This window comes from Halichoerus grypus, chromosome 10 (genome assembly GCF_964656455.1).
Source record: "Halichoerus grypus chromosome 10, mHalGry1.hap1.1, whole genome shotgun sequence".
Classification (NCBI taxonomy): Eukaryota; Metazoa; Chordata; class Mammalia; order Carnivora; family Phocidae; genus Halichoerus; species Halichoerus grypus.
In genome coordinates, this window is record NC_135721.1 from 72,185,256 (window position 1) to 72,212,826 (window position 27,571).

The 27,571-nt window shown below is 46.7% G+C and overlaps 1 protein-coding gene across 2 annotated transcripts in view; it reads right to left on the reverse strand.

The window, feature by feature from the left end:
* The window catches only part of PRKCE (protein kinase C epsilon), a 480,084-nt gene that overhangs the window by 64,535 nt on the left and 387,978 nt on the right, over positions 1-27,571 (reverse strand). For both annotated transcript variants that reach the window (XM_078056612.1, XM_036070369.2), the window contains exon 11: positions 19,958-20,112. In XM_078056612.1, the coding sequence (XP_077912738.1) occupies positions 19,958-20,112 (155 nt within the window). The remainder of the gene's footprint in view (positions 1-19,957; positions 20,113-27,571) is intronic.

Here is a 27,571-nt window from a genome sequence, read left to right on the forward strand (position 1 = left end):
CGTTTGATAGTCACCTGTGGTTTTATTCATCATGTTCCTTCAAACATTAAATTGGGTTCTTAGCTATTAAAGATAAGATCCTTTGTTTCATGTTCCTTCTTATATGAAATTTGACCCACAATTTTCTTTACTGCGGGCTTCCCTTTAGACAATAGCGAGAAAAACCACCAAAAAATTCTTTAGATTCTCCAAGTGAAATATCTTTCTGCTATCCATGGTTTGGTTTTCCCTTCTGCAAACCTCAGCGCTGAAGCACATGTTCATTTGCTACTTTCTCCTTCCCCTAATTTCAGTATAGGAAGTTTTTAATCCTCATGTTTCTCTAGCCAGCCTTTCAAGGAGTTTTCATTTTTGTTTTGTTTTGTTTTGTTTTTTTAACAGAAAAAGCATTATTTGTGATTATATTAAACTACTGTCTCTGGCCAGCCACAGAGGAGAGTGGGGACAGACAAACGTAACCCGGGCTGGTGAGCACATGGAGGCTCTGGGGTTAGCACTGTTACTAGCACAGATCAAATCCCATCAGTGACATGGCTTTTGGTTAAGGTGGGAAGCGGGGAGGAACTCATCCTCAGGACAACCCAGACTTCTGAGCTCACGATCGTTCCAAGCTGTCCACCGTATGGGGTTACTGTACTGGGTTACCCCAGAAGCTCTCCAATCTCCTTTTGTATTTTTCCTCCTCTTATTTTATTCGAAACACCTAGGTCACAGTTACCCCACTGCTTGTTACCCAGCATGGAGATGGTTTAAGTTAGAATCCTGAAGCTTCTCTTACGGATTGTAGTTGCAAAGCAGTTCATGCCCAGGTGTGCACACTGTTTTATGAGAAGTTCTAAAGGGTATCTCTCACTTGACGCTCTCCATCTGTAGGTGTGTGTGCCCGTGTCAACAGGGGTATCCTCCCTGACAGTGGCTTACCTCCTACGCAGCTGTAGGCCGGGCCCCTCGGAGGGCCAGGGACGAGGAGAGGACATGGCCTCTGACCAAGGGCTCACAATTCAGTTGGGAAGAACAAAAATGAAGCATGTCGAGACTGAGCAAGCACTAAATCCCTACCCACACTCTGAAATCCCACGGCCACGGGCAAATGCTCATTCACCTTTTGGGGAAATCTCACCCCAATCCTCCTGCTCCTGTAGCATTATGAAGCAAGATCTTTCCTCCTGTAACTTTAGGCCTTTGGTTCCTGACGGTAAGGAATTTTGTCTCACATTGTTAAAGAAAACCAAAGAGTCATATACAAAGGTAACAGAAAAGAAGGCAAATGATGGGAGAACCCTCTCTGAGCTGTGCTCCCCAGGATACCCTCTGTGACGGGGTGCTAATTACAGAGAGAGAGAAAGGAGCCTGTGTTTGATTCCAAGTAGGTTCTGATTATAGCTCTGTATCTTATTTCCATTGAAAACACTGATTTATAATTCAGACACACACACACACACACACACACACACACACACACACACACACACACAGAACTTGGTAGCTTTGAAGCAAGTACAGACACACACAGAGATAGCTCCAAACTCTGGCTTCATGCATGCAAGGATACGTTCCCTCATCAATGGCCAGATACTGTACTGTATGCACACAAATGTGTCCTTAGACTATAAAGGGTGCCCACTGGAGAACACTGTGGAATCTTCAGGGAATCGGGGCTTCTGGGTTCTTTACACCTCTTAGTGTATTCTTCCAGTCATGTGCTCAGTGGCTTAACTCTGGACAAGACGGACTGGGTGGACATTGTGTGCTGGGGATTTGGGTTTTATGGGATATGCATTTCTTTGTGCTAACAATAACCTAGGTTTTCAGGTTCTCGCTGATAACAATCACCTCCGCTACCTCTCAGGAACACAGGATGGGGAGCAGTGTCCGGGAACGGGCCCTCTCTGTGGGAGCTTGCAAGGTCAGGTTGCGAGAGTCTAAAGTGACCAGCTGAGCTTGGAACCTTTGTTCTGCTTTGGATAGTTGATAACTTGTGAAATAATACTTCCCTGCCACTTTATCCAAGTATAACCTTCCGGTGCGTAGGACTGAGGCTCGCACTCCACTGTGGTCAAGGAGGGACACAAGATGGAGAAACTCTCCAGAGTGTGTTCCACGTGGAGGGCCACTCAGGACAGGCTGGAAGGCTTCATGAAATTGTCCCTGCATCTACTCAGCAGCCCAGGTCAATGGGACGGGATTTCCTGGGATCTTCTAGAACACACAATCTTGAGAAAAGGGATCCCTAAATACACATTATTAATGCCTCAAATCCTTTTTCTTCAAATCCTGCCTTTCCTTGGCTTACATAATCCAGATAATTGCTTTACTTCACCATATTTTTAAAATTCATGTCAGTATATCACAAAATTCTCACTGAATCCTAAAACACAGTAAAGAGGCTCTCTTGAGGGAAAGAGTTTTAGATTCTTCTAGAAGCCTTGGGCTCTGGAAGGGCAATATTGTTTCCAGCTATGTTGGCCAGGTGATGCCCAGCTTCTAGAATTTTGTGCCTTAGCTCAGGAAAATCATGAACAAAGCCCCCTGACCACAGAAAACTAGGTCCAACATAGAAATTTCCTCTTGGATAGGCCTAGGTCTGCATAGGTTTAGTTCTATGCTGTTTGACATGACCATCACTGCTGGGCCAAGCAGAAACAGAGCCAAGCACTATAGAGTTTTTCTGTGAATGTATGTCTCTCTGCTCATCTGGGTCCAAAGGCCAGCCTGCTAGTTGTTCAGACATTAAAAATGTGTCTGCGAATGAAGAGAGAGGCAGTGATTCATTCCCATTAAACCAAAACCGCAGATTCGGAGGGGGGGGGAATATATATATATAAGAAAAGCATATAAGTAAAAAAAAAAAAAAAAAAAAGAATAACCAGAAGTATCCAGAATATTCTTGAGGAGAAAACTGCAGAGATGAAGCACAATCACCTATCCCCACAATAGCTAGGACTAAGATGAATACATAGCTGGTCTTCCAACAAGATTCACTACTTTATGGTAGATGTGAGAAGGGTAGTTACTGGCCTGTCACCCCTATTGCCTGAATCAGCCAGGAATCTTTTCTTGCCCCAGAGCTACCCCGTCCAAGGTTGAGAGGGAATCCCCTACACGAGGCATGCCAGAAGCAGCCCCACTTCCTCTCCCCACTGCCACGTCTAGCTGGAGATACCTGTCCCTATGGTTCAGGGCATTTCTCCTGCTAATGCTTAAATCCTTCTGTGCACCCTCTGCCTTCCTCAGGTCCTGCCTAGAGGTTCCAGCTCAAAAAGGGAGACTGAGGCACACGGAACATTTGGTTTAGAAGAAGAGATATGACAACTGATAATAATATCTATGATATGGGCATCTGCTAGGTCCTACCACATTCTATGAGGACAGCATTAATATAAGCATTTGACAAATAAGGAAACTAAGGCTTAGAGTGGCTTAGAAATTCCCCAAGGTCATACATTTGAAGTGACAAGTCTGGTGGGATTCAAAGGCAGGGCTGTCTGACCTCAGAGTTCTGTGTTTAACTGTGGACTATAGAGCAGGTCAAGAGAACATATTCCCAGTAAGTGACTTCAAAACAAAAAGCAAAACAAAAAAACTTAGTCCAGATCTATATTCCTATGTATTTAGGGTAATTATTTTCAACTGTGGTGCAGTAATGGCACTGGGGTGTCCAAGTCAGCTGCGGTCCACAAAGTAATTGGATGGTGCTAACACAGGAATTATGGTAATGGTTAATATCTAGTGCTCACTGCCAAACCAAATACTGTGCTAAGTACTTTGATAAATGGTCCTATGTAAGCTCTACAGCCTCCTTGTAAGGGGAGTATTATGACCATGTTTCATAGATTCTAGAACATACATTTTCCCCTTGCATTTTAACAATTTTGATGATGTATCTTACAATTAAAATTGACAATTGTTCTTTTCAGTCAAAAGACAACAGAAAAAGGGAGGGGAACAAAGAACAAATGTAATGATTAGTTACAAAAATGGTAGATATCAATTAAATTGTATGAATAATCTGAATATACCAAAGAAAAATGATCGGAATGTTAAAGGACAGAGATCATCGGAGATTAAAAAAACAACAAATAAGACCCAATTACACATGTTGTCTACATGAAACCCACTTTAAATATAAAGATTCAGATAGGTTAAAAGGGATGGAGAAAGAAATACCTAGTCCTCACACTAGCTAAAAGAGAGCTGGATTACCTATATTAATTTCAGACAATGCAGAACTTCACAATATGGAAAATTATCGGGAATAAAGAGGCGTATTACATAATGATAAAGGGGTCAATTCTTCCAAATGACCTAAAATCCCCACAGGTATGGACTTAACAACAGAGTTTCAGAGTAGAGGCAAAAACTGAGAGAACTCAAACCCACAAGGGGATATACGTCATATCCGCTTGGATGTATAATCAAAAAGCCAGCCGATAACAAGCGTTGGCCAGGATGTGGGGAAGTTAGAACCTCCATACACTGTTGGTGGGAACGAAAGACCACACAGTCACTTTGGGAAACAGTCTGGAAGTTCTTCAGAAAGTTAAACATGGCTGCCATTCAGCCTGGCAATTTTACTCGTAGGTACACAGCGGAGCTAAATGAAGACATATGTCCACTCAAAGACTTGTACAGTGATATTTATAGCAGCAGGTGGATAACCCAAGGGTCCACGAACTGATGAATGAATATAAAAAATGTGCTATAGCCCTACAATGAGACACGGCGCAGCCACAAAAAGGAAAGAGAAACTGATGCACGCTACAACACGGATGGACCTTGCAAACATCCAGAAAGCCAGTCACCAAAAACCACGCCTTGGATGGTTCCATTTATATGAAATATCTAAAGAGGAAGAAGATAGATCAAGTGGTTGCCCAGGGCTGGCGGTGAGGGGTGGGAGGCTGGGGAATGATGGTTAAAAGGAACGAAGCTTCTCTTTGGGGTGATGGAAATGGGCTAAAGCCAACTGTGACTATGTGTGAAGATACAAAAACAAACAAACAAACAAACAAAAACCATTGATTTGTATACTTGCAGTGGGTGAATTGTACACTGTGTGAATTATATCTCAGAAAAATTGTCAGCAAAAAAGATAATTGTAACTGAAGGGAGAAATGGACAAATGGCCCCTTTCAGTGATAGATCCAGCAGGCAGATAATCAGTAAGGATGTGGGTGAACTGAATGGCACTCCCCAACTCCAACTACAGATTCCTTCCATAGCAGTGTGCTGGTCAATGTTTAACAATAGCTCTCCAGGGGAACAAACCTTGATCTGTAGCATTTGCTGAATTCCACCACTGATTTCAAGCCACTAGCAAAATGTCACTGATCACAGAGCTGGGAAGAGGCACACAGAGTCAGCTTTCCCTTTGATATGCTGTTGCTGGCTCGTCCTGGCTCACAAACCAGACTGTTCAATTTCCAAGAATTTTGTGAGCTGACGGTTAAACATGGGTAGTTTGAAATAGATCACACGGGGAATATTTACACCACAGCAATCAGCTACAAATTAGGTATTTCTGTCTGCTTAGAGCCAGTTTATCAACACATATCATCAAAATACACCCCAACTCATGATTTTGCCTGTGTCACCAAGAGACACAATGCCCTTGGACAAGTCACACAACCTCTGTTTCAGTTTATTCATCTATAAAGGATGGAACTGGAGGAGTTGACCTCCAAGTTTGCTTCCACCTGTGAAATTCTATCAAATAGTATAGGCCTCTCTTCCATAGCCCTCACTTATCATACAATGTAAGATCATGTCCATGTGCAGTGACATTACTTCTCACAGTTCATCTGTGGCCCCTCAGGATGGTGACCCTGGCCTTCCCTCAAGCCTCATGGCTCACCAGGCCTCCCTTTGTGGTCTGAGATATGGGCATGTAGAAATTCTTTAGACCCATGGGCCCATTTGGCGTTCCCCGACCCTAAGCCTTTGCACATCCTGTCCCCACTTCTTGGCTCACTCTCCCACATCCTCTCATTCTGGCCAACTCCTACTTATCCCATTGGGCCTCTATGGGAGAGGTCACTTCCCCCAGAAAGCCTTCTTTGACTTTCTCCAAGTAGCTGAGGTATCTCTGCTATGTGGCTCCCTAGTACCCTAGCCTTTCCCTATCATCATTCTTATCAGTTTTTTTATTGTTATTGCTTGTTTTATTATCTGGCATCCCCACCCAAACTTGAATGCCAAGAGGGCAGAGAATGTGTGTCTTTTCCTTTTCATGAAGTCCTACACCTGACATACCAAGGGGACTTGACAACATTGACTGAATAAATGAGCATCTGCTTAAGCACAGTGATCTCTCAACAACAGAGGCTTTTTTTTTTTGGTTGCTTCTTAAGAAAAGATACAAATCCAAATAGAAATCCCCTTTGGATGAATGCTTTTACGTTAGCAGATTTCTAACATGGGAGCAAATTTCATCGGACAGATGCCCCACTTCTGAGAGGGTTTTTGACCCATGGGCATGAGATTCTCAGTCCCAATGGGACCACAACTTTCTAAGCAAGCAGCCCCGTTCTTCAGCCACTTCCTGCCCATATGGTGGGTCTCAGCCCCTGAAGGGAACTCTGCTCACTACCGGGATAAACATTTAACTTGGCTACATCAGAGTCTTGAAAAACTATTCATTTTGATTAAGAGGAAGGACTGTGGAGACATTAGGAAGGGGAACCCACATATGGTGATTTGATACTCAAAGAACAGCAAATGGGACCACCTACTGATGATGTCTCATGTTCCAAGGGATCATGGGAATCGTGGGCCACACCTCTGAACCCTTCCAAAGGGCACCAGGTACTTGGATTCAGTTACCTCCAGAGCCTCACTAAGATCATTTGGAGACGCTTTTCAGAGTTTCATTTTCAGATTCTGTTGAAGGCATTCCCAGACCAACATCTTAGGGTCACAGGGCTAGACCAACCAATCCTGCCTACCTGTAAGGAACTGAGGTCCAGAAAGGAGAATTTGCCTAGGTCACTTGGCCAAGGCGGCGCCTATTAGAGTTCTGGGCCCTGATTCCCAGCCCCATGTTCCTTGCACTGCAGCGCGTCATCAACCAGACACTGAAGAATAAAAAGACTCATGGAAGGGGCACAGCACACAGAGACAAAGGGCCCAGGGAAATGGTGGTCCAGCAAGAAGTCCATTAGAAAATTCATCCTGTGGCCAAATATGTTTAGAAAATTCCCCCTACCTTCCTGGAGGTGTTCCCTCGATATATTTGAATGGGTTGGCCAAGAAATCAAGGGCCATGGGGCAAAACCATAAGTTTAGTGTAACTGGGGGAAGCTCTCTCTATAGGATCTTTCAACCAAGAAACAGTTACAATACAATGTGAGAACTGCTATTATATAATGTAACAGATGCAATGTTAACAGGAGGAAGAGGGGACTAACTACGCTGGAAAGGGCCAGGGTAAATGAGCTGAAGCTGAATCTCAAAGGATGTGAGTTAGAAAAAAACAAAAAGGAAAAAGAAGGTATGGGATTCCAGGAGAAGGCAAAGGGAGGAGTCCTGTTGGACTGTTGATGGTCAGGATCTAGGCAACACAGGTACAGTGTGTGTGGCTGTGTCGATGAGGACACCTGTCGGGCTCAAGAGAATATTCGAGGAGGAGCTTGGCGGGGGGAACACTTGAGAAGCTGGCAGGGTGGGAGTGGGGGGTAGAAAGGGAATGTGCGCAAATCCCAGAGATGAAGCTAGTTAAGAGGGTCAGCTTGGGGATGGCTTTGGGTAAGAGGTAGAAGTAGTCTAGACATTATCCTGATAACAGAGAGTGATTGCAGACTTCTGAGCCAGAGAGTGCGTCAACTCCTTGTTTTATGATAATTAATCTGCAGGAATGGTCAGCCTGTTACCACATGACCAAAGAAGGCAGCAAAGACAATTAAGTGTGACCCTTGTGGCCTCCACGTGCTGAAGCACCTTGCCCGCCGCCCCCCCCGCCCCCCCCCCCCCAGCCTGAGCCATTCTGGACTCAGCCAGGGCCCGCAGAGACCACAGGACTAGCTCAGATGTTCGCATACACTCTGCTTACCACGGGGCAAAGCCACCCATTGTTTGCTAAAACAATTCCCATTTTTAGTAGTTCAATCATTAGTCAAAGTCACTGAAAAAACAAAATCCTCTGATTACACCTAGGAAGGATTCAGGTTCGACTGTTGACCACATTGCAGTAATGCGTGCTCCAAGATTTCTACTTTATAGAGCACGTTTTATAGCCATAAAACAATAGTCATAGAATAATAATATAAAATAATAATAATAGTCATAAAAATAACAGGTATTGATTCCCTCCTCCTAAGGCCAGTCCCACCTTCTCAGACTCGTCTTTGTTTGGAAGCTCTAACTGACAAGGCATTTTCAGCCATTTGCCAGCCAGCAGGATCCACTCACGGTGAGATTTTCAAGATGGACAAAGTGAATCTTATCAACTGTTCACTCAGCCACTTGTGAAACAGAATAGTAGGACAATAATGGCAGCAGCTAACACTTGGGGAGTACTTACTTTGTACCAGACACAGTCATAATTACTTTCCAGGTATCAATGTGTATTTGCTTCTTGCAATATCCCTCTGAGGAAGCGAACACCTCCACTTCACAGATGAAGAGACTGAGGTTTAGAGAAGTAAGTTCCTTGCCCAAGATCATATACCTAATGAGCAGTGAAGACAGAGCTTGAGCCCAGAAGTCCTTTACCACCATACTGGGTTCTCAGTTCTATGGGAGGTGTCATGAGAAATATAAAAATAGATGACAAGGTCCTCAATCTTTTTTTTTTTGAACACATACTATGTGTTGAAAGCCTCCAACAGGTTTAATCAGGAATTTCCCTCTGGTTCCAAACTTCCTGTTTGCTCTGAGCCTCTGATGTCAATGAGAGACAGAATTCTACTCTGATCAGGTCAGCAATAATGTGGCTTCCTCAGAGGAATGTAAATTTGGCTTTTCAGCCCAAGCAAGCGCAGGTCCTGCCTCTTCTTGTCCTTCCCCCTTTATCATGTACCGGTGACTTCACCCCATGCTGTTACTGGCCAGGTAACACAGCACAGAAACAGTCTGGGGTAAAGATGATCTCGCGTTTAAGTAAACATGGCCCCATAGAAAAGTAACTACTCCTCAAAAACTCCTGATGATATTTAGCATTCCTTTATCAGGAGGACAAGCCCTTCAATGACACAACATGGTACAGGGACAGGATGACTCTCGTTACCAAAATGTACATTTTTCAAGTACGTGCGTTTGCTGAAGCAGGTCCCGTAAGGGATCGGGGGTGGGGGTGTCATGGTGAGCTCATGCAGATGGATGCAAACGGGGCCCAACAAGAAGTCTGGGACACCAGAGTCAGACTTGCAGCTTTCCAGTGCAAGCACATCTGTTCAGCCCACTGGTCACTGTCATGTGCATTTATCAGTACTTGCTTGTCCTGTCCCAGGGTCCCCGAGTGCTCACAGTATTGGAATATTGCCAAGAAGAGGCTGCCTTCTCTAGAACGCGGTGCCTGGCCCTGAGATTTGGCTCTGCCCTAGGTGGGCCCTTTAACGTGCATGGGGGACACGACATCACATGCCCACCACGCTGCACCCCTCAGACAAGGACATTATGGCACTAGCATCGCTGCTGTGTGCCTGGACCTCTGCAAACCTTGCTGGGCCCCAAACAACTTCCAGAGGCCTTTCTGTGACCATTAGCTGATTTAAATCTTTCAGTTTCTGCCAACACTGCAGTTGGCCATCCTATTTATTATTATCAGCTCCATTTTATAGATGAAGACACTGGGGCTGAGGGTGATTAGGACATAGCCCAAGGCGACACAGTTAGTAAGCAGCAATGCTGGGACATGAACCTGGGGCTTCAGTATCAGTTTGCTAGGGCTGCCATAACAAAGTACCACAGACTGAATGACTTAGGGGAAATTTATTTCTCCCAGGCTGGAAGTCCCAGATTAAGGTACTAGCAGGATTGGTTTCTTCTGGGGCCTCTCTCTTCAGCTGGTAAATGGGTCTTTCTCCTGGTGTCTCTACATGGCCCCCTCTATGCATTTCTGTGTCCTAGTCAATTTTTCTTAGAAGGACACCAGTCCTATCAGATTAGGGCCCACCCATATGATCCCATTTCACTTTTCACCTCTTTGAAGGCCCTATCTCTAGACACAGCCACATTCTAAGCTATTGGGGAATAGGACTTCAACATACGAATTTGGAGGGGCCACAATTCAGCACATAACATCCTCTGACTCCATAACTTTACACTCCCCATTCATCTACCCAATATGTATGGAGCCTCCCAGGAGCCGAGGATTGTACTTAGTACTTCTGCAAATGCTTTCTCATGTGATTCTCAGAACAGTCCCGGGTAATTCCATGGGGGAATGAGGACACTACCTTCCAGGCAGTTTCAGTATTCTGCCCAGGAAGACATAACAAAGATGCGGTAGAGCCAGGCCTCGGCTGCAGTTCTCCGAGCCCAAACTCAGCGCTGTCTCAAATATACAGCTTTGCCTCCCACGCAAAATCACATCTCGCAGCAATGGGACAGGGAGACCTGACAGTGGCCACAGCGGGGTGGGATCTGGCAGGATCTCCTTCTTCGGGGAGATCATAAATCCCATGGATAGTGGCAGAATCTCCTACAGAGAGCGCTGTGATGAAGAAGCGAGTTAATAGGTGTAAAGTGTGCAGGATAGCGTTGGGTTTATAACAAAGGCTAAATAAGGGTCTTGCTATCTATGGTTGTTGTTGTCACTGCTGCTGTGGTGTGCTGTGGCTGTGGTTTTTGTTATTATTATTACTGACTTTTGGATAAAGAGAGTAGCTTGAATAGCCACAACTGTTTTTCTCTTCTTCCCAAGATTGCACACAAAGACCTAAATACTCAAAGATGGGGAGAAGGAGAGAAGAAACAACAGCAATTTTGGGAGCTGGAAAGCAAACGGATGAGTGGTAAATAACTTAATAGCCCCGAGAAAGAGGGGCGCCTGGGTGGCTCAGTTGGTTGAGTGTCTGACTCTTGATTTTGGCTCAGGTCATGATCTCAGGGTCGTGAGATCAAGCCCCACATCGGGCTCCAGATTCAGTGGGGAATCTGCTTGAAATCCTCTCCCTCTCCCTTTGCCCCTCCCTCTGCTATGCACACTCTCTCTAAATAAATGAATAAACAAAATCTTTAAAAAAATAGACTTGAGAAAGAGCTGAATCGAGAACCCACAACAGGGAAAGTCAAGAATGGTTACATTTACGCTGAAAAATTTCCCATCCTCTGTCCCACCCAGAGCTCAGGAATTTGCAGTGACAGTTACTTCTGGAGATGAAGATGGGAAGAGAGAAAAATAGTTGGTTGAAAAGCAATTATAAACTCAGATTCTCTTCTTTACTCTGCACAGCCCCTTCCCTGCCCTCAGAGGTTTATTCTCTAGAGAAGAAAAACAGTGGGTCTCTGGACACAGGGTGGGATGGGGGACAGAGGGTAGGCACCAGGGTACAGAGCTGGAAATGGAGGAGTTCACTGGACAATGTATCCTGGGAGCGGGGCCCTCCAGGTCTGCCTCCTGACGTAACTCCGACAGTACTGGCTGCTAAGTCCTTTCCCTTTGGGCAGGGTGCTGGAAGAGTCTTCCCAGGGTAATCTGAACACTCTAGAAGGAAAGTTCTAAAAGTACTGACAGTCAGGATTCCCCAACTATGTGGCTAGCCATATTAGTCTACAATGAAGGCCACGTTGACTAATCCAATACCCAAATGACAGTTCTAGAAAGAGAAAACAGAAAGAATCATTAAAGAAAGAAATATTTTCCAGAACTAAAGGACACATTTTATTAAATTGAAAAAGTCTATCTGGAGCCAAGTGCAATGGATGAAGAATGGCCTATAGCACATCATTAATAAGTAATGAACAAGCTTCCAGGAAAAAGAAATAGATCCATACAACGGGATCAAGAATTGAAATAGCTTCAGACTTCTTAACAGCAACACTGGAATTTAGGAGGCAATGGAACAATACCTTCAAATTTTGAGTGAGAATGGATTTCAATCTAGAATTCTATACCCAGCCAAAGTCTTTATCAAGTTTGACAGTGAGATAAAGATGATTTTACATATAAAAGGAAGATCTCAAAGATTTATTGCCCATCCTTCCCAAAACACTGCTGGGGCTGCTTCACATCAAGGGAGTATACTGAGAAAGAGATGTGGGATACAAGAGACAGGCGCTTTCACAGAAGAGAGGCCAAAGGAAGCATGAGTACAGCAGTCTGGGGACAGCCCGGGATGATGGCCAGACAGCAGCTACAGGAGCACTGTTCAGACCAGAGTGGTTTGGAGGGCTCCAGGAGAGAGCTACCCATGAGCATGAAGTTGACAGAGCACCCATCGCACTGAAACATCCTGCAGGGTGATGTGGACAATTTGTAGAGCTCTTGTTGAACTAATAACCACTAGAAAACAAAGAGATAATTATTATCTCCAGGGAAAACAAAGAAAACGTATAGGAAAAATAATTATAGCTTACCACATGGCTTAGTTCCAAATAGTATTTCTTTTTTTTTTTTTTTAATGATTTTATTTATTTATTTGAGAGAGAGAGAGAGCTTGCGAACATGGGGTGGGGGGCACAGAGGGAGAGGGAGAAGCAGACTCTCCACTGAGCAGGGAGCCCGATGCGAGGCTCCATCCCAGGACCCTGAGATCATGACCTGAGCCGAAGGCAGATACTTAACCAGCTGAGCCACCCAGGTGCCCCCAAATAGTACTTCACAGTCATAATAATGCATACAATGTATATTCATTTAACCACAATTATAGTAAACTCTACTGGAAGGAAGGGAGGATGGCAGGTTGGGATGGGAGTGTGGATATCATGGGGCAGTGAGCAGGTAGGGAGTGGGGTGGAGAAGTAAACTCTCACTCCCACAGTGGAAAGTCACTACATAATGCCTAAAATAAAGTTTTACAAAAGTAACAATAAAAGCATGTTATTCGGTCCGAAATACAGAGGTCCGTACCAAAAACATCAGCTGAAAAAACTGAAAATGGTTGTCTCCCTAGAAGAGGAAACTGGGCAGGAATGGGAAGGAGGGCAGAAAACAGCTTTTTATTTGTTTAAGCTCCTTGTAGAGTGGTTTGACTCTTTATCTCTATGTATATCTTTGATTAAAATAACATCTAAGCTTTATAGTACCTCACTGTGTAAACTTGGGTGAGTTCCTGCCCAGTTTTGGTTTCAAGTTCCACATCTAGAAAATGGGAGTTGGTTTAGATTGCTCTGAGGAGGCTTGATCTAACGTTGGAGACTTCCAACACCCTCCCATTACACACTCAGCCCTTACATCCTCAGAAGTGTTATATCACAATATCATTTTCTAGAATGGCTGGAGGAATGCTGACAGCGGAGGGTAACGCTCTGTGGGGGAGAAGAAACCAGAGCGTCCTGAGTGATTTTCTGAGGGCAGGTCACAGAAGATTAGGAAGCAAGGAAGAAGGAAGAAATCATTCTATTTCCTCCTCCTCTGCTTTTATTAGCATTAGATAAATTGAAAATGTAGGGAAAGAAGCTAGGAATCTAAATATTAGACTTTCCATTTGTTAGCACAGGCTTTAACTAGAGCCCTTCCCCAAGTCAGGAAATGCCGAATAGTGTCAACGGCAGGAGATGATCCCAGGGACGAGGCAGGCTATCACTCCCCAAGCTAGGTACACACGTTCCCTCTTTGACTAGTAGGAAGACAAGGTTACAGTTTATAGCACAACTCCATGTGCATTTTCCAGGGAGGTCTGGCTTGCAGGGCATAGCTACAGACCTCAGTATGTCTCCAGCTCTGTTCAGGGAAACCCCTCCTAAGCCCCCCATTCTTGGCTTTGTCCTCCTATCCCGCTGAGGACAAGGCATTTAAGATTCAGGTTTATTAGGTCCTCAGAGGTATTGCCTAAATCTTTGTTCCACGCTCTTCATTCCTATTTGACTTCTTAGGAACATGAGCATCAACAAGGAAGGCCTTTCCTAAGCACCTCTTGAGTATAGAGTGATCTAGAGTGGGCCAAAGCAGAGACACTTCTCTCCTCATGGCTCCCCACTGCCCCCAGTTAGGGCAACCAGGCGCACAACAGGTCCCCAGTGCAGGATGGCTATTGGGGAGTGGTGGTGACAGCTCACTAAAGACGGAAATTTCTGAAAAATTAAGGGAGAAGTCATACTTCCCCTGTGCTAGATAAAGACCAAATTTTAGTGCTCCACGTGAGATGTTAATCATTAATGAGCCTTCCCAGAAGTAAAATGCCTTGTCATTCCCCACTGGCTTTCTGATCCTTCACCTCTGCCTCCTCAGTCTGACTTGGAGCAACCACGCTCCGCTCCTGCATGCAGGAGACAATGCAGGCATTGTCTGAGCTCCAGGTCAATGCAAGCCAGTCTCAAAGAGGTCCAGGAACTTGCTCAAGAAGAGTTCTCGAAGGATTCTTTAGAACCCCTTCCACTGTTTCACCTTGGGTGGCTCTAAGGTTGGTGAAGGGAAAGCTGATTTTATACCTTTCTCGGCTGCTTACATTTTTATTTTTCCTAGGACTACCACTTTTATAATAATAATAAAAAAAAGGAATTAAATTTTATAAGGAAGAAAGGAATTCATTCTTCTGACAGGATTCCAGGAATCTCTTTTGGAGCTCGGGCTGGATAAAAGATCTCCAATGTTCTTTCAATCCATCTTAATAAAAATCAAGATACAATAAGATAGTTAACCTTTACTGAGGACCTACTGTGTGGCAGGCACTATTCAAAATTATTGAGGCCTATTAAATCACGAAATCTCCACAACCTCATGAGATAGGCACATACAACTATCATTCCCATTTTATAGGTGAGGACACTGAGGCACGGAGTGTTAAGACGCTTGGCCATGTGACCGAGGCCACGTTCTTCACCACCCTCCACCACAGGGGTCCTGACTTCTGAACTCTGAAAGAATACAAAGATACATTCCTGACTGCCAAGCCTTTGCTCATCTTCCTAAGGGCCCCGGGCTGTCCTCTCTGTCTGAGGCGGCTCACACCATCTCTCTGTCTCATGTTGCACAGAGAGAGGGGTGCTCTCGGAGAGTCAACTGCTCCAACCGAGCGTCTCAGGGGAAAATGGACAGGCAGCGAGCCTGGTGTAGAGGAAGAGAAAGTTCTCTGAACCCACTCTTAACGGAGGCCTACACCCTTCAAAACCTCTACCTCTCACTGTGTCTGGTGGCGGGGGAGGGAAGGGCGGGTAAAGGAGGGGAAGAGGTCTTTTTATTTAAGCCATGGCTGGACACGCAGTGGACACACGGGGCCAGCTTCTGCCACAGCACACAGAGGATTCTAGGAACACGGGGCACGGACAGAGAGACGGTACCCTGGGCTGCCTGGTGCTGGAACCTGACTCAGACAAGGACCAGAAGAAAGGGGGCCATGCCTGTCAGTGTGGGATCTCCTTAAAGTGTGAGCCACCAGCCAGAGAAATGACTTCTTTCCTTCATTCTTGAACACTGGCCAGTTAGCTGCTAATTAGCGTGTGTATAAATTCCAGCAGGAAGCCCGAAAATTCCATCTCCACTCCAGCAATCAGCTTCCTCCTCCAAAACCTGGCCTTGCCAATCTCCCAAATAAACCCCTGTATCGCACAAAGCATGGTCTCTGGCCGGGCTTCAGAATAGCCAGAGGCAAAGAGGTGGAGACACACTCCCGGCCTCCCCAGCCCCCTGTACACACACTGCCCTTCACCCTCTTTTTCGGCAGCCTAACACAAAGCAACATGGGAAACAGAGATCCTAGCATCCTCATTAACCCATAAAATGAGAGCTATGAAGAAATTGGGGGCCTTTTAGGGTCAAGGAGTTAGGAATGCTTCCAACACAGACTTTTAAGAAGTACACACCTAGGAGGGAGCAACCCACTGGATTGGAAGGCTCTGGAGCATTAGAGACTAGAAGAACAAACATTTAGTGAACACCTACTATAAGCAGGCTATTGTTCTAGGCCAACCAGATAAGCACTCCTGTGTGGAGTTCTCAATCACAGAAGAGGTATCTTAAGTAAAAACATAAGATTTGCAAAGGGAACCTGCTAAATGCCTGGTATAGAGGGAAGGCATGATCCCCAGGACAGGCTGGGCGGTCGGGAGAGCCTCACATCAGCGGGGGCGCTTGACACAGTCCCAGAGGCAGAAGAGAATTTTTCTCCATCTCTGGTCCCCAAGTCACCCGAGGAACACTTTAAAAAAACATAGATTCCTGAACCCCACTCCAGACATACTGAATCAAAAATTCTAGAATGTTGCCCTGGAATTGCTATTCTTTTTTAAGAGAAGATATTATAATTATGGTAAACTTCAAACACATACAACAGTAGATAGGACAGTGGACCCCCCTCCCACGTGGGCATCACGTAGCCTCAGCAATCATAAACTCAGGGCTGTTTTCTCTCTCACCAATATCCTTATCCATTTCCCCTCCTCCAGTATTATGGAATCTCTGTACCTTTTAAACCAGGGACTCCGAGGCAATCAGAACATGGATGTGAACTGGGAACCACTCATTGATCAAGACACAGATTAGGAGAAAGGGATTTCCAAGGACGGGGGGACAAAGGCTCCGAGAAATGAAAAAGAATGGCATTGGGGGCAGAATGGCAAATAATTTGGAGCACCTAGAGGGTGGGATATATGGTTGGAGGGAACAGCGATAAGGGTCACAAGATCATTGGGGGCCACCAGAGCCCCGTGTGCACAGACGGTGTCTTTGTGAGAGACACAATAAGCCATCTCCTCTGGGTAGAAAAAGCACCCCTTCCCTGGGCTGAAGCCAGCCACACCAGCAGAGCCGGCCTAGATGCCATCCGCCACTCACTGCTTGCGCCCTTGGCTCTTGCACTGTGCCCAGACCACACAGCTGTGCATGGCAGGCCTGGGGCACGCGCGAGTCTGAAGGAGGCTAAAAAGGGAGCGTGTGACAACCGTTTGCTTTCAAAGAATGGCGGGCAGCAGTGGAGGGGGAGGGCAGACAGGAGGGCAGGGAACCGAGAGGCTGTGAAAGAGTCAAGTCCGTCAAAGACTGCAAACTCACCTCGGAAGAAGGCACAAGGCCCCGAGCTCATGTCTTGAGAGAGAGGCCTGGGGGAGAGAGCTTGTTTGGGTTCTGGGGATAACTGGGGGGCTGGATGTAGTGACAGAGGGTCACTGGTTCACAGGAGTCATTTGAAAGCACGCACGTGTTGGACTTTTAGGGTAGGAGGAAGGAGGGATGAAGGCCCTGGGGAAAAGCAGCATTTAGAGAATGGAGGTTGGAGGAGAGCTACAGCTAGGCCAGGCCATACAGAGACTGAGAAGGAATGGTCAGGGAGGTGGGAAGGAATGTGGGGGGGGGAGGGGACAGTGTGGCTCATAGAAGCCAACAGAACAAAAGTGTTCACAGGTGTGAGGAGAGGGAAGTGGAAAGGGGAGAGGTAGACATGTAAGGGAGAAGCGAATTTTGGAGTACCTGGGATGACAAGCCAAAGAGTTTGGACTTGGACTTGAGAAGGCGGGGTGACAGATGCCCTGGTGTACAGCATGAGCTTGCTGATCAATCACTTAGGCTTCCTAGGTCGGCCACTGACCGAGTAGGGCCTTGGGCAAGCTACTTAAGGGAACGCTCTGAATCCCTGCCAGTATGCTGGATGGTTACACCCACTGTAATAGGGATGGAATGGGGGATGATGTCTCAGAGGATGGCCGTCCTTCTTCTGTCATCGGCACCTAACAGTGTACTGCCTTGTAGTATGGCTGAGCTCTTCCTACACCTAACTCTTGTACCTCCAACGGGCTTGTGAGCTGCTTCGGGGGCAGAGATTAGGGTTTTAAACTAATTGAAGTCAGTGGTCATTTGTTGACTATTTACTATGTGTAAGACAAGAAGAGCTTGTAAAACAAGATGATGGAGGGGTTTACAAAAAATATATATGTAAGTAAATGGTCCTTAAGGGCATTTGCAACTTAGTGAAGGATCCATAGCGACGCCTAACGCTAACTAACACAAGGTGGACAGTGGTAGGCGCAGCAACAGAAGTCTCAGGTCCCATTCATTCCCGAATTGCAAACAGAAGTGTGGCTGATGGAGAAACTTGCTCTGGCTGGTGGGACCAGGCTTTGTGTGGGCAGGCAGTACTGTGTGAGGCCTCTGGGCTGGACAGAGGCCGCCTGAGGAGGGCATGAGCACAGGCTAGCTGGGAATTGGCAGGTGGGTTTGAGAAAAGCTGAGAACCTTGGTGGGTTCAAAACAAGGTGCTACGGGGACTGCAGAGAGAAAGGGGTACCAGGATGTAGCAGACACAACCTAAGCAGAGCCCCAGTGAGTCCCACTCTGCTATAATCCCATAGTCCCTCCCTGAGTATGGTGGAAGCCGGGACTTCCTCTAACCAAAAGAAGGTGGAAAAGGCAATGTCATGTCACTATCACGATTATGTGACATTACAGGGCAAAGGAATTGTGCAGATATAATAAAGGTCCCTAATCATTTGAGTTAAACAAAAGGGAGATTGTCCCAGGTAGGCCTAATCTAATCAAGTGATCCTATCAAAAGAGGGTCCAAGCCTTCCCTGGAGTCAGAGACTCCAAGCAGGAAAGGCTTTCTCTCCGGCTGGCCTTGAAGAAGCCAGCCACATGCTACAAGGAACTGAGTTCTGCCTACCAGTGTGTGAGCTCAGAGGAAGACCCCAAACTTTAGACAAGCATACGGCCTGACACCCTGATCACAGCAGAGGGACCCCAAGCTGAGGGCCAGGGTGCACCGTGCCTGAACTCCAGGACCACGGAAACAGGGGGATAATAAACGGGTGCTGCCTGAAGCCCCTAAGTCTGTGGTATTTTGTTACGCAGCAATAGGAAGCCAATACAGGGACTCACGGTGTGGCGCACCATGACCGGCAGGCTGAAAAGTTGGAGCTTTATTTTGTAGGCCGGGGGGGAGGTACTGACTCTTTTTGAGCAGAGAGACGCATACTTGAGGAAATTAAGAGTTGTCAGTAAAAAGGAAGTCTGGGGTGAGGGTTGGTCAGAACCCTCAACGAGCATTTAGTCAGAACACTGCTCCCAGGAGAGGGTCAGGAAGGTTCTAGTGACGAAGTTCTGGGTTGAACCCAGCTAGCTATTCTTCTACCCAATTGAAAAAAGGTGGGGGGGGGAGGCGGCGGCAAAAACCAAGTCAAGAAACTGACAGTCATTGAGAAAACCTTAAGGAACTTTAGTGTCCTTGTTGCTAATTATAAATATTTACTCCTCCCAGAACTCCTGACCTCACAGAAGAGCCTGCGTAAATAGCCCCACTCCCTTACTGGAAAGTCAGTGTGTGAGTGTGTGAGTGTGCGTGTGTGTGTGTGTGTTCTATGTTTTCTTGGAAGGGGGACAGGGCAGCAGTGAGGGACTGGATGATCTGCAGTAACTTCCTGTTGGATATTGTCTAGCTCCCTTCCCCTCCTCCTCCTCGAATCATAAACCCAGAGACCCCCAAGCAACTCCTCCTCCTCCTGATTCTATCTGCTGGAGACAACAAAGCCAAACAAACTCAGGAAGTGGCAAGAGGTTGGGAAGGGGAGGAAGTTCATGGCACAGAAGGAAAAAGTAAAGAGAATGCCCTGATGTTGAAGGAAGAGGGTGGGGAGGGAGAGAAATGAAGGTCACTCCAAGGTCGCTCGGCGCCAAGCCTTTAAAATGTTGTGCTTGGGCTTTCAATCAAAACTGGCACAAACGGTGGGTCAGATCTCCTGAGGCTATTCAAATATTAACATTCACAGTGATAAACAGCCCCCAAAAAAGTCCTCTGCGAGCAAATTAGAACAAACAACTCATCTAAAGCGGGTTGCTAAGAGACCAGTTGGGCGGGAGCCAAAGTCAGTTCAAGTGTCTGGAGAATTCTTTATTTTTTTGCTTTCACGAAAGGCAGGAGGAGGGAAGAGCTACCTGTAGATGACTCCATGTTGGTGGAGGAACATGAGGGCTGACGTAACCTCTGCAGCATAGAACCGGGAACGAGGCTCGTCGAATTTTCGGGAGCGCTGAATCTGGAACATAAGGTCGCCACCATTTACATACTCCATGACGAAAAAGAGGCGGTCCTGAAAGGAGAGCAGAAAATGCCATTTAGGTAATTCCACTGCTGCTTCCACACGGGCCAGAGAGCATCTCCTGAGCCCGAATCCAAGGGGGAAGAAGGTGCAGAGATGGATGAATCCTGGTAGCACGAAATCCAGACAGAAGACGGAAGACAGATAATCCAGACAGCACACGGATTAGGGTATGACGTGTTATTTTAAATTTCTTTCTCTGTTTTACTTTTATGAACATCAGCTTAGTTTAGTGGAGGAAGCCCAAAACGGACAGAAAGAAGACCTGGGTCTTTGATTTCTGTGACAACCCTGAAGTGTGTCCTTGGACAAGTCGCTGTCCCTTTGGAGGCTCCAGCTACCTTTATATGTGCGGGAGGTTGGATAATGGCTCCCCACCAGGTATCTATGTCCTAATCCCTTTACGTGCAAGTGTTACCTGAGACAGCAAAAAAGAACTTTGCACATGTGATTACAATAAGGATCTTGAGATGGCAAGTTATTCTGGATCACCAGGGTGGGCCCTCAAAGCAATCACAGGTGTCCTTATAAGAGAAAGGCAGGGGGTAGATTTGAGAAGCAGGAAGAGGGCAATGTGGCCACAGAGGCAGAGACTGTGCTGTGGCCACAAGCCAAAGAACATGGCGGCTACCAGAAGCTGGAAGAGGCAAGGATGGACTCTCCCCTGAGGGCCTGGGGAGAGAGCAGGGCCCTATGGACACCTTGATTTCAGCCCAGTGACACTGGTTCCAGGCTTCTGGTCTCCAGAACAATGAGAGAATAGGTTCAGATTGTTTTAAGCCCCCACCTGGTGGTAATGTGTGAAGGCAGCCCTGAGAAACTACTACAAGGTCCCACGGGCTACTGAGGCTGCGAGGGCCCCTTCTGTGGGACACTTTTCACCCTGGAGGATGTTCCTACTGGGATACCCATCTTGGGAATTTCCTATGGCTTCCTTCCTCAAGGTGGCCTCCGAATGACCCAACCACACTCATACCTCATCGGAGGAGGGGCCTTCTTTATCTTCACTCAGTGCCAATGTGTGAAGGAGACGGATGGAAATTCACTTTTGCAGCTTTCTGACTACTATTTCCCAAGCCTGTAAGGTACGGGGTGCTGTGCTGGGCGGGAGGCAAAGAATGGCAAGCCAGCACTGTCCCCTGCAGAACTTAGGAGCCAAGGGTGGAGAAGGGGAAATGGGCAGAATGAAGGAAACAAAACAGGAGCGGAGTGTCTTAAAGATGAAAGAGCAAGAGAAAGGTGGGCTCTCTAAACTGGGGGCCACGGAGGATTCTGGACAGAGCTAGGGCCTGAGACAACAAGGAGGCAGGGGTGGGGGGCAGGAACAAATCCCAGGATTTGGGGACAGGGTGAGAATGCCGAGGGCGGGGGCTGAGCAGGTCAGCGGGGGAGGAAGGAACGCTGGGGAGGCCAGAGGGGTGAGCACATTCTTAACATATAGACAGAGTCTAAGTGAAGCTGCCAGGAGGAGGTGATCATGATCCTTCTTTATTCATGAAGCAGCTGTGATAGCGTATTTATTATTGGCATTGCTTTGAAAATAAGTCCATCGTTAAGAACTGTTACGAATTCAGACTACCTTCTGCCCGACAGTCTCCCAATTTATTCAAGCTATACCGATACTCACAAAGGGCCTACGGTCTACCTTCTCTTCCATTTGTCTTCCTTCCCCTTAAAGGCCTGCCCCGTTTTCTGCCCAGAGTACGATTCTGGACTCAAAAGTACATAGGCTGCCTTGTCAGCCATTCCCTCAATCACCCATTCCCCATTCAAATCTTCATTACAAAAACCGAATGCTCAGGCTGACCCCAGCCCCATGAGACCAGAATTTCTGAGGGTGGGCCTCAGGCATCGGTCGTGTGCAAAGCTCCCCATGGGACTGCAGTGTGCAGCCTGGGTTCAGAACCACGCTTCCATCTGGGTTCTGCCAAGGTGTTTGGTGTCTGAGAGATACATGGATTAGAAATCATTTAAATTTTCCTTCTTCTGTTTGCAAGGATCCCCCAAGAACACGGGTTCTCAAGCTTGTGCATCGGAATCACACGAAGACTTGTGAGAACACGGATCCCGCCCCTCACCCCCGAGTTTTCGATTCGGAAGCCCCGGGGTGGTGAATTGGAACATCGGCCTCTCTCGCCCCACTGAGAACCACGGCCCCAGAGCGCTGGGGGCCAAAGGGCAGCTGCAGCATGCGCCCAGCACTGCCCCGATCTAGCTGAACCACAGCATCAGACGGCCTCTGGGATGCCCTGTCGTGCGGCCCAGCCGGACGTGGGCCTCAGCAACAACGCCATCTTTCCTCGGCTCTGTTTGAAGGAATCCAAGGCTTTCAAGAGGAGAAAACCTCGCTTCTCTACACCCTCCTGTGCTCCCCGGCTGCTTTTGATCCCACCAACCCTAGACACACAGCATTTAAGAACAGGGTCCGTGCAGTGACTAAGAAGGGCTCCCACTGAACTCTGTCACTTACTGGCTAGGTGAGCTCAGGCAAATGGCTTCCTCCCTGTGCTCGGTTTTCTCATCTGTAAAAAGCGGATGATAGAGGACCTGCCTTACAGACGTCCTATGGGGATGATATTATATGTTAAAGTGCCAGGTTCGAAATGGGTGCTCCAGGAAGGTGGCCTCATCCTATTGTCACCGATGGCATAGAGCTGCTACCATCACCAAGTCTTCCCTTCCTGTCCTTTTAGCAGTATTTTCCCCCGGAGCACTTCCTCTTCCAAAAAACACTTGGCTCCCTTGGCTCTCAGGCCGGTTTCCTCCCCATGTCTCGGGCAGGTGGTCTCGGGCCTGCTCGTGCGGGCTTCTCTCCCCAGCCATCAGGGGCTCTAGGGCCCCCCCTTCCTCACTCTGTCCTGGCTGAGCAGTCTCATCCACACCCACAGTGTCTAATGCACCTCGCTCGGCACAGGCGACCCGCGAACGTCAACCTCCATGTCAGACTTCTCCTCCAAGCTGCGTACCCATTTATCCAACTGCGTTTCTTTCTTTTTTTTTTTTTTTTTAAGATTTTATTTATTTATTTATTTGACAGAGAGAGAGAGAGCACACAAGCAGGGGGAGCGGCAGGCAGAGGGAGAGGGAGAAGCAGGCTCCCCGCTGAGCACAGAGCCTGATGTGGGGCTTCAGCCCAGGACCCCGGGATCATGACCTGAGCCGAAGGCAGATGCCCAACAGACTGAGCCACCCAGGTGCCCCTTTCCAACCGAATTTCTGACATTTCCCTCTAGATGCCACAAAAGCACTCAACCCAACACGTTCAAAGCTGACTTGGTAATTTCCCCCCAGTGAACCGGTCCTCGTCCAAGGCTCCTGTGCACAAGCCAGAGACCTGAAACTCACTCCGAGTATCTCCCTCTCCCTCATCCCTTACATCCATCACCAAGCCCTGTTGCTCCTCCCTGTTGTACTTGTGTATTATTTTGTACCTGCTACATTTGTCTACTTCTTTTAGTCTCTGCCCGCCTCGGCTCAGGGCCACCATTCTGGTCCAAGTAATTAATTATCACCTCATCTAGATTCTTAACGAGTGCCTTCTTCCTAATGCTCCCCACACTGACTAGTCCCCCTAGCAAATGCGGATCACACTACAGGCAGTTACCCTGCTGAAATGAAAATCTGAGTGTAACGCATCCCCCTCCCTCCTCTCTTTCTATTGATTATTCTTTTAAGGGCTTCCTATTACTCTTGGAATAAATAAGAAACTCCTTAATATGCCTGATGGCCTATTATGATCTGCCCAATCTACCTTCTTCTGAGTCGTCTCCCTTCCAGCCACCTCTGGTTCCCTCTGTCCCAACAGCAAATTCCCTCTTGCCACAGGGCCTTTGCTTATGCTATTCCCTCTGCTTGGAATGTTTCCCCTCTCCCTTCCCCTGGTTAATCCCTCCTCATCCTTGAGATTCCAGTACAGCCGTCTTTTCTTCTAAGAAGCTGTCCCTAACTTCCCTGACAAGGTCAAATCTCATTATTATAGGCTGTGTTCTCCCCTGTAGCATTCAGGAGGTTTGATTTGCATAACTGACTCATGTCTTTCTCCCCCCGGCTGTCTGTCTGTTTCATGAAGGCAGGAACTGTTAGAAATTCTGTCCTATTAGTTTGTAAGGGAACTAGCCTGAGCCCAAAAGAAAAGCTTCCCTTTATTTATTTTTTTAATATAATTCCCTTTAAAAACAATCATCGTGTGGATGGAAGAATGAAAAAAGGTTACGGGCTGGAAGGGAGAAAGGGAACCAAAGGGAACTCTGATTTTTGCAGCTGCAAACTCTCACTGCTTAAGGAGCTAGAGACAAGTCAGCCTGCTGCAGAGAGCCGCCTGCCTGCGGAATCGGGAAATGAGTACCCACTCTGACCAGCCTGCCCCCATGGGGGTCTGTCTGTATCAGCACCCTGGATTCACTTACAACTCTAAACAGTTCTTTCGCTCCATGGGCAGTGTCTTCACTTCCCAGTGAGACGGTCAGTTCCTTGAGGAACACAGTTTCTTCTTCCTAGCAACCCCCACCACCACTAGCTCTGAACTCCGTAACTAAGGAGGCACTCAATAAAAATCTGCTCATCCAACGTTCGCTCCGTGTGAGCATCCCGAGGGAGGGGTTCTTGTCGGGTCAATCCCTTACTGGATCTCCAGCAACGAGAACTGAGCCCGGCACACAGTGGGTTACTGGTACGTCTTTGTCGAATGCATGAGTTCTTGAACATCCACCACACGTGAAGCTCTAGTTGCTGGAAATTCAGTAATGAACCAGAGCTGGTTTCCCTGTGTTATTCCTGTTGTTAACCTCACTTGGAGCTAGTCTAACATTAGCTCATTTTGAACTTCTGCTGAAACCTGCTTTCTACTCAATATACCTCAATGTGCACGGCCCCCAAGCAGAATCACCCCTCTTTAAGTTGGAGGGACAGATGTTCAAAGCCAGATCAATTTTTCACTCCCCCTCCCTCCATTCAGGGAGTTTGGATCTCTTCTGACCTCCACACCTAACACATCTGAGAAGCATGTTTTGATGCAGAGTGAGTGAGAACCTTAAGTCATTCTGGGAACTGCTTAATTACATAAACTGAAATCAAAAGAAAGCTGGCAGACCCAGCAGCTAGTCATTAATCCCCTCTTGGCATCAGTAGAAAACAAAACAAAACAAAAACCCAACTTCCTGGTAAAGTAAGCAAATATGTTTTCTGAGGTAATCAAAGATTTTAAAAGCCTTATTCCACCTTCTCCTCCCTTAATCTCACCTGAATGTCTAAAAAGTTACGGTCCTGTGATAGTAAGTAAAATAATGAAATTAGGAAAGAGATTATATGTCATGGCCATTTAGGGTAAGAATAGTTAATCATGACCTACAAGCCGGAAGGGCCACACCATGTATTTGAAATTCCCATTGGGCTCTGTTTTCCCAGAGCGCTAACCTTTCCTGCCTTTGAAGGGAACACTAGGCCTGCCCTGTTCATCTTTCAAGGTGTGATGGATAGCCAGAGGCTTCCTCTCAGCAGCACCACATGTCCTGCCAATTGGATTTGTTTGGATGCACATTCCCCACCATTTGCGAGCTGTTTATATGTGCAGAGATTCTATCGCTTTTGAATCAATTTCACATGAGCGCCCAACAAAAGATGGGACTTGGAACGGTCTGCCTTTGATGTGCCAGTGACGGGATGAACAATTTCTCCTGTGCATCATCTAAGGGAATCATGGGTCCTCACTTCACACTCTGTGACATCTCCTCACTCCCCTCCATGTCCGCATCATTTAATCTATCAATTCAACAGGTCTTTCTTGGGTGGCCAGCCCTGGGGTGGGTCCCTGGGGGATATGAAAGATGACGTAAGCCATAAGCCATGGCTTTGGTTTCTAAGAAGTAGGAATTGAACATGGGAAACCACAAAAAAGCAACACAAAACGTTCTATGGTTATGTGCGAAACCCTCCTCTATTGAATCAGATTGTGAAACCTAGGTATCTGGGTCTTACTTAGTTAATCCATACAGAGTAATTGTCTGTCATCCAGGCCTTAGCACTTACAGAAGATCATGATAGGAAACCGTCATGGGAAAACCCTTTCTATATTTTATTTTCCGTACTAGAACTGGTCCTGGTGGAACTGGCCGTTGCAATATAGGAATTTGGTTGACACAAATCTGAATTAGGGTTAGGATGTGGGCGAGAGAGAAGAAGTCCTGGCAAGTTAAAGGAACAGCCCTCAAGGAAGAGGTAAGTGGAAAGGGACGCCACGGGGCAGGGATGGGGAGGGTGGGATTGAGCCGGTGAAAAAAACTTGCTATCTAGGAAACCGCTCATAAATTCTGGATGTAGGTAGGAAGGAGACAGATTGGTGGTGGCAGCGGGGGAGGTGGGGAGGTTCTAAAAAACACAGGTAGGAAGCAAAGAACCCCAGAAATCTTCTGAGTTGTAAAATGATATGATTAAAGCTGACCTAAAGCAAAACTATTCTGGAAGCAGAATTTAAGATGGAGTGGAAGAAGGCAGCCTGAAGTTATTCCATTTCTTCCCTATTTCCACTGTCCTGTCCTCAACGTTTCATCATCTTTTAAAAAGAACAAACAACAGGCACTCTCCCTCCTCTCTATTACACCTCCTTGGTAGAACCAAAGGCAAGATCCAACCACCCTGGGAAACCTAACCAAAACCATTTTATTTCCCCACAAAGAAAGCAAGCCCTCATCACAGTAAACATCCTTTTTCTTACTGGAGACTTACCTCTCAGTTAATAGAGAAGGAGAGTCTCGTGTGGATAGTAACTATGATTACTGGGGTAAGTTTTCCTAAGCAATAACAAAAATAATTATCACCTGAATAATGTTAAAAAAATCATTTTCACACATCGTCAGCCCTTCTTCTCATAGGCCTTCCCCTCCTTCCACCTCCCACTGTTCCGAGGCCTTACTCCAGTGTCATGGCCTTGTTGTGATGTTTCCCCAAGTTCAGATTTATCTCAGCCAAATTCCTAGAGCAATAACCAATTCCACCAACACAAATGGTAGTAGGGAAAATACAGGGTGGATTTTCACAGGGTTGTGGCTTATGATGATCTTCTAGAAGCCATCGAGGGAAGAGTCTACCCTATTTTGGGTAAAAGGGGAGATGCTTGTTTTCATGTGGGAAAGCCTTAACCTAATCAGAATTGGCCAAACAGTAAAAATTTTGCATAAGAGTCTGCTGGTTGGGAAGGTCTAAACTTCATTCATTTGCATCTGATATTTGTTTCCAATTGCTTGAAACTATGATTATTTGACGTACACAGGATGCCCCAGGTTAAAAGGGACCTAAAATGTAGCAAACTGACTCACCCAATAAAGCTCAAATAAACACTTCCTGCCTCTGATTAGAGCTGAACTTTGCTCAGAGAACAACTTCAAGTCACTGCCAACCTGCCCCACATGCTATCATCTGTGTGAAAGCCAGGGGCAAGGGGAAGGGTCTGCCTTCA